Below are 12812 nucleotides of genomic sequence, written 5' to 3'. Positions count from 1 at the left end.
AGAAAAATAAATGTGAGGCATTGACACAGGAACAGCTGACTAAAGTCAATCATCTATCAAAGAACCACTTAATAAATGAGTTTAAGACCGTCTATTCAGGTCATGTATGAAAGGTCCCTTCTGGTCACTGTCCAATTTTATCAGGTCCAGGAAAGTAGCAGACATGAGAATTGTTCAGTCCAGATTCAAATGAAGCTATCATTTCCCCATATGTATTTCAACATTCATTGTTTCAATTTTAATCATTTGTATAAAAGTAAAATAAATCTGAATCACACAGGTAGTCTTAAAAGAGAAGGAGACACAATGAGGCACCACTATACACCTATCAGAATGACCAGAATGAATGCAAAAGGTGACAGCACCAAATGGCTAGGGAAGATGTGGAGCAACAGGAACTCCCATTCACTGCTGGTGGGAATGTGGAACAGCCATTTTGAAAGAATATAGCAGTTTCTTACAAACTAAACATACTTTTATCATGTGATCCAACAATGGCACATCTTGGTATTACTAAAGAAATTTAAAACGTACGTCTACTCAAAAACCTGCGCTCAAATGTTTATAGCAATGTTATACAACATTGCCAAAACTTGGAAGCAACCAAGATGTCCTTCAGTAGATGAATGAATAAATAAACTGTGGTACATCCAGAAAATGGAATATTATTCAACATTCAACACTAAAAAGAAATGAGATATATAGCAAAGACATGGAGAAACCTTAAATGTATATTACTAATAGAAGACAATCTGAAAGGCTACATCCTATGTGATTCCAACTATTTGAAATTCTAGAAAAGGCAAAGTCATGGAAACAGTGAAAAGATCAGTGGTTGCCAAGGGTCAGTGGAGAAGAAGGGATAAATAGGCAAAGCACAGAAGATTTTTTAGGGCAGTGAAACTATTCTGTATGAAACGATAGTGGAGGATCCATGTCATTGTACATTTATTGAGAATAGAGGGTACAGCCCAGAAATGAACCATATTGTTACTTTGGACTATTGAACTCTGTAGAATTTGAGTGATAACAATGTGTCAATGTAGATTCATCCACTGTAACAAATGTACCTTTAGGGTGCAGATCTTTGATAGTAGGGGAGGCTGTGCCTGTGTGGGGAAAGGGAGTACATGAGAATTTTGCTCTTTCTGCTCAATCTTGCTGTAAACCTAAACCTGCTCTAAAAAGGAGAGAGAGAGAGATAGAGAGGGGGAGAGACAGAGAGAGAGAGAGAAACAAATACCTGACAACCAACTGCACCATTCATCTGATAAATACTTATTCACTTACTACCTTGTGACAGGCACTCTTTGAGTGCATCTTATTTTATTGTTGAATTATATATAAATATAAGATATACATTAACTAGCATTTTATTGACTTTATTTTAATGCTATGAAACCTAAAATCTTTCAAGATTTGACTTTTAAAGAATTCTGCATGAGGCCTGGCACGGTGGCTCACGTCTGTAATCCCAACACTTTGGGAGACCAAGGTGGATAAATCGCTTGAGCCCAGGAGTTGAAGACCAGCCTGGGCAACATGGTGAAACCTCATCTCTACTAAGTGAATCGCTTGAACCCTGGAGGCAGAGGTTTCAGTGAGCCGAAATCGCACCACTGCACTCCAGCCTGGGTGACGGAGCGCAACTCTGTCTGAAAGAAAAACAAAACAAAACAAAACAAAAACAATTCTGCAGGAAGATCATTAAAGAAATAATGTGAGGAGAGGGTAAACTGACCTGCAATGATCATATGTTAACAAAAACCTGGGCTCAGCTTGCTGGATATGGAGTGATCGACTAGGGGGATAAATTGGAACTAGACAACTCGTCATTTTTGGGGAGAATAAATAAAGGTGCCATTTCAAATAAGACAAGTTTCTTCTGATACATTTTCAGAAAGTTGTACATTTTAAGAGTTTAAAATAGGTTTGTTTGGAAGCTTGGAAAGATTTCATGTTAGGTACCAGAAGAAACTAGTAGATGGATTGGGTGCAAGAAATTGGAGGAAGGGGCCGGGTGCGGTGGCTCACTCCTGTAATCCCAGCACTTTGGGAGACCAAGGCGGGCAGATCACCTGAGATCAGGAGTTTGAGACCCGCCTGACCAATATGATGAAACCCCGTCTCTACTAAAAATACAAAAATTAGCCAGACATGGTGGCATGCGCCTATAATCCCAGCTACTCGGGAGGCTGAGAAAAGAGAATTGCTTGAACCCGGGAGGCAGAGGTTTCAGTGAGCCGAGATCATGCCGTTGCACTCCAGCCTGGGCAACAAGAGGGAAACTCCATCTAAAAAAAAAAAAAAAAAGGAAGGAAGGAAGGAAGGAAGGCAGGCAGGCAGGAAGGAAGGAATTGGAGGAAGGAAGGGTCCTAGAGAAAAGCAAAATAGAAGGAAAGTGAAGAGGACAGCATCAGAGCCATGCACAGCCACCAGAAGCAAGAGGACTGGAGTCCATGTCAGGGCCTTCCTTCTGGTCCTGATGGGAGAGGGGAGGCTGCAGCGGGAGGAGGGAGAACCAAGGACCTGGCCATCGCATTTCACACATGTGGCCATTTACATTTTAACTCTGAGTAATGTTTGGCTTCAGAAAACGAAAGTAGGATTCTCACATTCTTAGATAAAATTCAATCCCAAGAAAACAAGTTTTAATATAGAGTATCTGGTGACCCCAAATAAGAGCAAAAGAAAAAGGTTAATTGATTTATATATGTTTATCTAAATAGATTAAAATCGAACCGAAAATCTCACTATAAGTTTGGGCATATGGCATTAATTAGGGCCATACTGAAAACATTGTGTTTTCATTTTAGCATTAAGAATTCATGCTGCATTCAGTTTGAATTCATTTTCCCTTTAATGTTTTGGAATATTTTAATCACTTAATTCATTAAATCATATGAATTGGAAATATATTATAATAAATTAGGCATATTAATTATAACATCCAGTATTGCTAAAATATATAAATATGAATAAAATGCATAGATTGATTGGTGATGCCATCTGTTTTTCATATATAACTAATACATTCACTGTAAGAATGGATTTATGATCTCTTTTCAATGGTTTCATTATTATTTAAATAACTAAACTCAGAGAACTTTGAACTAAATCACAGGTGGGCAAATATACACACAAAGAGAAAGTGACACTCATAGTTTAACCTTTTTTGTACAAGTGGAATATCCCTTCTCAAGCACTGTAATAAAGTGGGTGTGCTTATAATCTGGGTGCATGAACAGGACACACCTATATAGGAATACAGACATCATCTCTCTTGGGCAGGTGTCAAGCAAGCTGTGGGTAGAACTGTAAGTTGGGCAGAGTTGTTTCCCACTTCTTTTTCTCTTTCCTTAGTTGACCCAAAAGATCCTTGAGTCTCTCTTACCCAGGTGCTGTCACCACCCTCAGGCTGGGCAACCATAACCCCCTCAACCACACTGTCCCTCTACATCCCTCCCTCTTCCTTCCCTATCATGTTCCTATGAAGGTGCCGTATGTGAAACGCTGCATTCATGGTTTCCAAGTTAGGGATTTAGAGTCCAAGAGTGCTCTGAGGATTTCCCCCTTTTTCTGCTTTCATTTGCTGATGAATGAAAATAATTCCTGTAGGCATATTCGGAATCATCAGAGGCCACCCTGTATGAATGAAGCATGCTCTATTTTGTTTGTAAGCTGGGTTGAAAGAGCTGCGGGGCTGACGCCTCTGGATACATCCCTGGCTGTTCACAAAAGAGGTGTTTGTTTTTTGTCTTTAAAGAGGGATATTTCTTCATTTTGAAAACACTATTTTAGCAAAGCTGAGAAACACCAACACAGCAAGTAATATATTAACCCTCTCCATTCATTTGACAAATATTTCATGAATATTTATGATGTGTCTGGCATTGCACTGGTTTTAGGGATAGGGATATATAACACTTTTCCTCCCGGAGCACGCATCCTTATAGGAGAAGACAGAGGATAATGATAAACATAATAAATAAGTTAGAACATGACAGGTCCTATGGAGAATTCAATAGCACTTGAAGATAAACAAGAATGCTGGCTTGGGGTGAGGGTGTGGTTCCAAGTGCAGTTTTAAACTGTGTAGTTAGAGTCACCTGACAGAGAGCAGCACTTGGGCACTATTGAAAGAGCCTGGGGATGACCCGGCGCGTGGCTCACGCCTGTAATCAGCACTTTGAGAGGCCGAGGTGGGCGGATCACGAAGTCAGGAGTTTGAGATCATCCTGGCTAACACGGTGAAACCCTCTAAAAATACAAAAAAAAAAAAAAAAAAAAAATAGCCGGGCGAGGTGGCGGGCGCCTGTAGTCCCAGCTACTCAGGAGGCTGAGGCAGGAGAATGGCGTGAACCCGGGAGGCGGAGCTTGCAGTGAGCCGAGATCGCGCCACTGCACTCCAGCCTGTCTCAACAAAAAAAAAAAAAAAAAAAAAAAAAAAGAAAGGAAAAAGAAAGAGGCCGGAAATGTAGCCAGGTGTCCCGGCACATCTGTGACATGAATGAGTTTTTCTGTAATCAAAACATTAAGTAGAGAAGATGCAATCCTTCGATCCCTGAAGAACGCTGAAGCATACAGTATAGGAGAAGAGTATTCCTGAATGAATCATGCTCTTTTTCCATATACATGCAAAAGTTTTCAGATGCAGCTCTGCTAATGAAAACCCTGTGAAATAGCCTGTGTGTTAAGTAGCCACTTTATTTCGTTTCTAATTTAAATTTGAAATTGTTCCCCAAATCAAAGGGCAACCAGGAGAACATGCATCTCGAAATACACAGCAAAAATATTTTGCATTTACTTATAAAAGATTAAAATTTTCTTTTCATAAAAAGAAGAGTAAAATGTACAGTGGTTTTGTTGTCGTTGAATCAAATACCTAAATTAAGCGTAACGTCCCTTGGCCTCACATGTTCTGTCTCTCATGTAAGAAACATTCTTATTTCTGCGGGTCATCTGAGATAAAACTCCTCGTGTCAGTTCTTCCAGTCTCTCATTTTGCTTCTGGTTCCTTTGAAATGTTTAGCGCATATCCCTATTAAGCATAATTTTAACATTTTGTACATCATTCCTGCAGCCCTTTAAGACAGTGGTTAAATTTAATAAGTCTAGGGAATGAGGATCACTCTAATGCCTTTTATTTCTTCATGTGCTTCATCCATAAGGATGTGGCATGTTTTTATAGAGAAATGTCTAAGGCACTCATTATGAAGTTAAAATCACCTTTCCCAAATTCTGTGGTTTGAAAGAAATACATTTGGATTTTTATTGGTAGGGTATTAAAGCAAATACAGGCAATCAAATATAAAACAAACACTTATTTTTTTTTTCCGTTTCCTTTTGCATGCCTTAATTCAGTTTGGTGCAATGAATTGCTAGCAGATACTTTATATGAAAAACATGTTTTGGGGTAGGTAGGGAAACCTTACACTGTAAAGCAAAAGTGGTGTCCTTTGCTCTTTCAGATAAGGAGACAAGGAGGCATCCAGCTCCTGGTGGACCTGTTGGATCATCGGATGACCGAAGTCCACCGTAGTGCCTGTGGAGCTCTGAGAAACCTGGTATATGGGAAGGCTAACGATGATAACAAAATTGCCCTGAAAAACTGTGGTGGCATCCCAGCACTGGTGAGGTTACTCCGCAAGACGACTGACCTGGAGATCCGGGAGCTGGTCACAGGTTAGAATCATTATTAAATTATTATACTTTATCTCAAGGTAAACTTTCCATTATCCAACACAGAGGCAGATGTGCTAATCAAATAAATATTGTGGTGTTCTAATAACGTAGGCAGTCTCAATATGTGTTTTCAAATGAGTAAACAACTGAAGAAAATGGTATCAGATGTGACATGCATGGATTGATCATATTCAATAATCCAGTAAATGTAACCCTCACTAAAATTCTGTGATCATAATCAGCTTTTGTCAGTGGATTTAGAAGTAGTTGAGCATCGTACAATACCCAGGGCTCTTTGTTAGAATAGCATTAATAATAATTGATCAAAGGACAAGGCGTGTCAGTTTTTGCTAATAAGGTATATATTCTGGTTTCTAGTGTGGTTAGCAACAGACAGCTTATCCTACTTAGCAGTTAATTTTTTGAATGAAATATTCATGTCTATTAAAAGTCACAATTATTACATATTAAGGAATTTTTAAAAAGTGAACATGAAAGCTTTTCCATGATTGTAGGACTTTTGGGTTTTGTAAAATGGAGATAATTATAGTAGCCACACTATGGTCATGAGGGCTTAAGAAATGAGACGCTGTAAAACATTTGACACGTATGTGGAATACATGTGAACACAGTCAGTGTTAGCCATGAGCTGTCATCTCTCCCTTTTAAATATGCAGTGTTACTTGGAGTATTAATGGCCCAGGTGGCCTCAATACAGCATTTCAAATTACTCTGCCACTTACTCATCTTAATCATGCTCACTATCATTCGAGGTGATATTTGGTTTTCAGTTCATCAAAAAGTATCCCATCAGCAAGTATTTAGCAAATGGATTGCGTAGTTGACTGGTCTAAAAAGATCTTTTAATTATCTGTGATTCAATCGACCTTCTGTCTTAACTCTAAATTTTCCTTGTAGCTGTGCTGATGAAGTAGATGAAAATGTATTTTTTAAGAAAATACATTATTCAAGCTAGAGAGTCACAAATATTTGTCCAGTTCTGGGTCAAGACTTCCAACTTTCGTATATTTTCTTAAATATACACTCTTTGAGATTATTGTCACATTTCTTTCTCACTCTTAGTTACATTAGAACTAGATGCAAATTGTTTTTTTTTCTTTTGTTTTGTCTTTCCGTAAGTAGAAAATCATCTTTGTGGAAAAAATAATAATTGTTAAGAATTACCGTACTACTAAAGCAATATTTCACACTAAACTAATGTGGGAAGACATGAGTCAGGGAAAGTAAAAGTATTTTTATCTACGCAGTGTGATGTCTATGATAGTTTAGGGGTGAGTTATGTAACTGAAAGTATTTCCTACCATTATGGTTATGAACAACCATCCTTATATTTGTGGGTTTTGCTTAAGTTGGAACTGCCTGCAAAAGAAAGAGCTCAGTGCATGTGATGGGGACAGGAGGCAGTAAGACTCCACCAACAGATACATGAAGCCATGAGAAATGAAGACCAGCAGAGCCCTTCTGTGTACACTGTATGGATTCATTTATGATTTGAGAATAATTGGATTTGACTAAAATTTAATTTTGCTCCAACACAAAATTCATTGTCTAGAAGAACCCCTCTGTGGTGGCTTCCCTGATTGCCAAAGAAACTCAGCCACGTGTCAAAGGTTGAGATGAATGATGGCTTAAAACAGAATGGAAATGCCATACCCCTGACACATGACGTCTTCTGCAGTATATACCTTATCCTGTGCTGACATTTGAAGCAGCTATAAAGAACTGACCACTGTCTACTCCATTGCCTTCAACATTGCTTCTGACAGCTTCTGGGTGTTAGCCGTTCACATGTGCCAGAGCAACATCAGAAGTTCCTATGTGAGCCCCATTTGGAAAACCAAAGGCGTAACCTCTTGTTTTTTTTCCTGGTGAAACATGGGCTGTAGGAATGATGCTTGCTTGATGTACGGAGAGGATACACTCTTACTCCACTTCTTTTAAGAAGGAGGAGGTTTGCACCCACTGTCATGTTTGGACCCACTGTGTTTTCATCAGCATGTGCTAGGAGTTTGAGGCTCTCTCTGTGTCTCCTCCTAGAAGAAATGCCGTGATAGCCACATCCATTGAGAAGGACAGTGGTTGTTACTTCAATAGATGTTTTCTGCCTTTCCAGAAGCATGTTCATATTGTGCTTGGCTGAACTTCAGGCATCAGTTTCACCTTTTTCAAAGAAAAACATATCAGAATATGTTGACAAGCTGAAGTTCATGGTTTCTGAAGTTGCCATCATGGATTCTTGAGAAAATCCACAAGCCCCTTGGCCAAGCTTCCACTCTGGGAAAGGAAATTGGAAGAGAGTATCTGGGAGAACATTCTAGCGTGGAAGCAATTGCTCCTGTAAGCCAGTCTAGTGATTGGCTCTAGACAAAGCCTTCTGAGTTTCCTTACTGACAGAAACCTGAGGGGGCCTGGAAACCTGCAGGAGTCAGCTAACTTCTGCACAGACGTTGCCTCAATGATGTAAATCAAGCCAAAGCCAGCTTCACCGCCTAAAGCAAAACAAAATGAGGCAAAAGGAATTCACCTCAGACAAAGCTTGGATTCTGTTGACCAAGCCTGGGATGCCCTCAGTTGACCACACAGTGCCGCCACAGAGATGCCTACATCAGTGCCCACTGCCCACTGCAGGGTGAGGCTCTGATCTGAATGGTCAGGTGTGTGCAGCACTGGCTGCTAAATATTTAAAGCAATGGGCCTGACAAACAAGACCACATTTTAGGAACTTGCTAGATGAGCAGCAAGGGAGTGGATGACTCTGAGAGGTGGAGTAGTGTGTACAAGAAGAAGGGCTGGCTTCACATCTGTTGTCACAAGGAGCCGCTGCAAATCTGTTTAGGAATTAGGTCAGATATCCATGCATGGATTAAACAAAACGATGATCTAAGTGTAACAACTATACCCCTTACTTCCTTTGCAATTCTCCCGTGCATCTAATACAGAACTCAGCGAAGAATAACGACTCAGTATGTTACAGGAGCCCCGCCATACAGGGGAGTTTTTCTGATCACTTTCCTGCCTATTGTCTCATGGATGAGAACAAATGTTGAACAAAAAATTACATGGGAAGGCAGGGTGAGGTCTCCCTTTGAATTTCTTACTTATTCGTAGACTAGGATGTATTATAAACAAATATTCAAAAGAACAATTTTAGTGATTTTTAAAAAACTAAAGCATAGTTTATAAACCAGATTTTAGATTAGACCCAGCTATATATCCTGAAGAACCTATGATGTCAAGAGTGCCAAATTATAAATAAGAAAGAAATGATCTTGCAAAGCTTTACATTATGTGTTGAATATTGCTCGGCAAACTATTCAAACCATGATAAAGTGTTGAAACTGAGATGTTTGCATACATTTACATCCAACACATAAACATGCATGCTGAAAAAAACAGCTGCCTGTTTTCACTGCAGTATCTCTTCACAGTAGAATATATTTTGCTGCCTGCTACGTCTTGCAATAAATAATTTTCTTCCTATGCAATAATTACTATGAGATGATGATGAGAATTTTTGTTAAATCCAATCGAAGCTATTGTATGCTAGCCGTTGCTTGAAAAGCTCCTAAGCAAATAAACTTTGATTAGAAATGCTTCACATCCTTTGGGCCTGACTCATGTAATTTTTCTCTCTCTAAATGTGGAAATAGTGGACCAAAATTTTGAGTATGCCCAACTAAAGATTTCAGAATGCTTTACAAATCATAATAAAATGGTTTTTATTAAACTGTAGAACTTAGTAAATAAGTGTTATTTTGGTGAAAGCACGTGTCTTGAGAACTGTGCTTCTCCAGGAGAAGAGTATGTTTGTCCATCTGATGCTTTGCATATCCAGATGGTCTTTCCTTTTAGTTAAGGAGTCAGGCTGAGGACTCAACCTTGTCCTTCATTTTGGGCATCATTAATTCCCTCCTTTCTCCATAAAAGTCCCTTCCAGAATCCTCTGTCTTCGGTACGGATTTGGATTTTGCTCTCTAGACCTGCACGGCAATCCTGGATTAGAACTTCTGTTTCCAAGATCCTGTGCCCTCTTCTCTCTTGTTTTTCTCTCTTACAAGTTCCTGAAAAGGGATGCTTAGGAGATTAAATTCTGAAAAAATAAGTCTTTAACCCTCACACATGAGTGATGGTTACTAGATACACAATTCTAGATGGAAAATTATTTTCTCAGGAATATTTTCTATAATTTAATTTTAGACTTAATACTATTAAAGTCTCTCGTGATATATGCGGTGTTGCCTTTTTAAAAAAAAAAAACATTGAACATTTTCAGTTTAAAGAGTCATGACCTTGTTCAGTGCCAGAAAATTTTCTTCTTTTTTAAAATAATTTCTTTGTCTTCATTTCCTCTGTCCTCTTTTTCTGAAATTAGTCAGATTTTGAGCCTCTTGGATTATTTCTCTTGTATTTTCTTATATAATTTGGAGCCCTTTGCCTTTTAATCATATGTTCTGAAAGAATTCTCTAGTATCCAACATTTATTTTCCCCCAATTTTTCTGTGACTTCCATGCTCCCACTACCAGGGGCCCAAGAGGGTATCATCTTTTGAAAAGAAAAAATCGGGAGCTCTTTCCTTTTGCTGCTGCGGCCGCAGCCATGAGTATGCTCAGGCTTCAGAAGAGGCTCGCCTCTAGTGTCTTCTCCTGTGGCAAGAAGAAGGTCTGGTTAGACCCCAGTGAGACCAATGAAATCGCCAGTGCCAACTCCCGTCAGCAGATCCGAAAGCTGATCAAAGATGGGCTGATCATCCGCAAGCCTGTGACGGTGCATTCCCAGGCGCGATGCCGGAAAAATACCTTGGCCCGCGGGAAGGGCAGGCGGCACATGGGCATAGGTAAGCGGAAGGGTACAGCCAATGCCCGAATGCCAGAGAAGGTCATGTGGGTGAGGAGAATGAGGATTCTGTGCCGGCTGCTCAGAAGATACCGTTGAGTCTAAGAAGATTGATCGCCACATGTATCACAGCCTGTACCTGAAGGTGAAGGGGCATGTGTTCAAAAACAAGCGTATTCTCATGGAACACATCCACAAGCTGAAGGCAGACAAGGCCCGCAAGAAGCTCCTGGCTGACCAGGCTGAGGCCCGCAGGTCTAAGACCAAGGAAGCACGCAAGCGCCATGAAGAGCGCCTCCAGGCCAAGAAGGAGGAGATCATCAAGACTTTGTCCAAGGAGGAAGAGACCAAGAAATAAAAGCTCCCCTCTTTGTCTGTACATACTGGCCTCCGTGACTACATAGATCAGCTATTAAAACAAGCCTTTATCTGCAAAAAAACAAAAAAACAAAAAAAAAAAGAAAAGAAAAGAAAAAATCTAATAATTCTCTTTTGTGTTTTTTAATAGCTCCTATTTTTGTTTTATGAATGTAAAATATTTTTGAATTTCTCTAAGGATATTATTTAGAACTTAAGTTTGTTTTTATCTCTTTAGCATGAATTATCTCAATTTTTTTTCATTGTCAGCTTTTCTCTTTTTATGGTGGGCTTTTTCATGGATTTTGCAGGCTTACTTCAAATCTGTGGTGGTCCTCAATCTTCTGCTTATTTTTAAAATAGTGGAATAGAGTTTCTCTGAGCTCTGTGCATGTCGGTGAAGCTTATTCACAGTGAAGCTTCACTTCAGGGTGAGTGGGTGGGAGGGAACTGTTGTAGTGGGGAGTCTTGTTAGTGTTTTAAAGAGGAGGGTTTTTCTCTAAGGCCCAGATATCCGCAGTACCTTTTTGGTTCTCCCCAGTGCAATCCATCTATTTGGAGATTCTTCTGAGTTGTTTATTTTGTTTGTGTGGCCTGGAGGAAGGGGATAGTACTTTCCTGTCTGCTGGCTATTCTTTCAAGCTAGGTGGAAGTGGAAAATGAAAGGTGACTACTTCCTTTCAATCACCCCTTTCTAGCTTGTCTTCCCATTTCTGCACCCCAGGTTCCTGCCGTCTCTTTAGTACAAATCTTTCCTAGGGTTCCACCAGGACAGTCAGCCACCTCCCTGGGATAGGGTCCCCTAGCTGTGTATCTTGGGCTATGCTGGCTTCTCCCTCAGCTCCATCTGTCAGCTCACCTGTGGCTGTTTTGTATCTTACAGAAATGTGATGAAATTTCTTGTCTGAATTACTCCTTCCATTCTTTTCTCTATTCCATTATGTCCATGATAAATAACATCTTCTGTCCTGTATGAGTTCTGAACTCATACAGTTCTGAACTCATACAGTGAACTCTGAACAGTTTTGAAGGTTGAACAATGTGTAAATATGTTTACAGATATTATCTCTGTTGCTGATAAAAGCCAGGCTGGAGGCCTTCTTTAAGGTCTGTCAGCCAAGTGACCTTGCTAATGTCACAGAAGTTCGGGTATAACATTAATGAAGCACCTGCAGGGAAGAAGACACCAGAACAGAGGGAATGCATTTCTCCCACTAACATCTCCAGCCTATTTTTCTTTCACCCTCTTTGTTATGATCACCCAGAGGCGTAGCCCCTCTCCCTAGAGCAGGAGCTAAGCAGTTTGTCAAGAAAGCTCTTCTTCTGTCTTGATGGCACTTTTTGGGGATCACCTGGAATTCCTGGTGGGCAATTTATATATTACACCAAGAGGCACCAAAAGGGGTCAGAGGAGCAAATTATTTAAATCAAATTCAAGGTTACTATGTTCCCAAGATTTAAAATTAAGTCCAGTTTTATTTCTTATTCCAAATATTGTCCAGATATGTTGTCCAACATAGTACATTAGAGGTTCTGTGAGAAGATTAAACAACATTCCAAAGATAAAAATGAATAGAGACATTTCAATAATGAAATGCCAGCAATGTAGAGCTGCTTCGAATTTTAATATGAACCCCACCAAATATCAAATTCCCATGGAGAAATTAAAAATCAAAGTTTAAATCCACTTTCATGTTGAAGTCCGAAGACATTAAGGTTCAAAGGAATTAAAGTCAAAAAATCAATACCTCTTGCCATTGTGTGTTAAAGTTCAAACCCACAATTCTTAAGTTAGCTAATGTGTAAAAATCATCTTCTCCAAATTTTTTATTTGGCACAGTCTCAGCCAGGGGGATTCTTGTGCCTCTATGGGGCCTGGGTCCTCTAGCAGCCTGAATTTCGGGGCTGCCTCACA

At 39.7% G+C, this 12812-nt stretch overlaps 1 protein-coding gene and 1 pseudogene across 6 annotated transcripts in view; both read left to right on the top strand.

Moving 5' to 3' along the window:
- The window catches only part of CTNND2 (catenin delta 2), a 942602-nt gene that overhangs the window by 708253 nt on the left and 221537 nt on the right, over positions 1-12812 (top strand). For all 5 annotated transcript variants that reach the window (XM_031666708.1, XM_031666706.1, XM_031666707.1 and 2 more), the window contains one exon: positions 5472-5685. In XM_031666708.1, coding sequence (XP_031522568.1) covers positions 5472-5685 — 214 coding nt within the window. The remainder of the gene's footprint in view (positions 1-5471; positions 5686-12812) is intronic.
- Positions 10289-10919, top strand: LOC103884953 (annotated as a pseudogene). The gene has a single exon (XR_647801.4). The product of XR_647801.4 is annotated as a 60S ribosomal protein L19 pseudogene (transcript).

The sequence above is a fragment of the Papio anubis genome, chromosome 5, assembly GCF_008728515.1.
Source record: "Papio anubis isolate 15944 chromosome 5, Panubis1.0, whole genome shotgun sequence".
NCBI classification, from domain to species: Eukaryota; Metazoa; Chordata; class Mammalia; order Primates; family Cercopithecidae; genus Papio; species Papio anubis.
The sequence above is the reverse complement of the archived record's forward strand: the minus strand, read 5'-3'. Positions and strand labels throughout refer to the sequence as shown.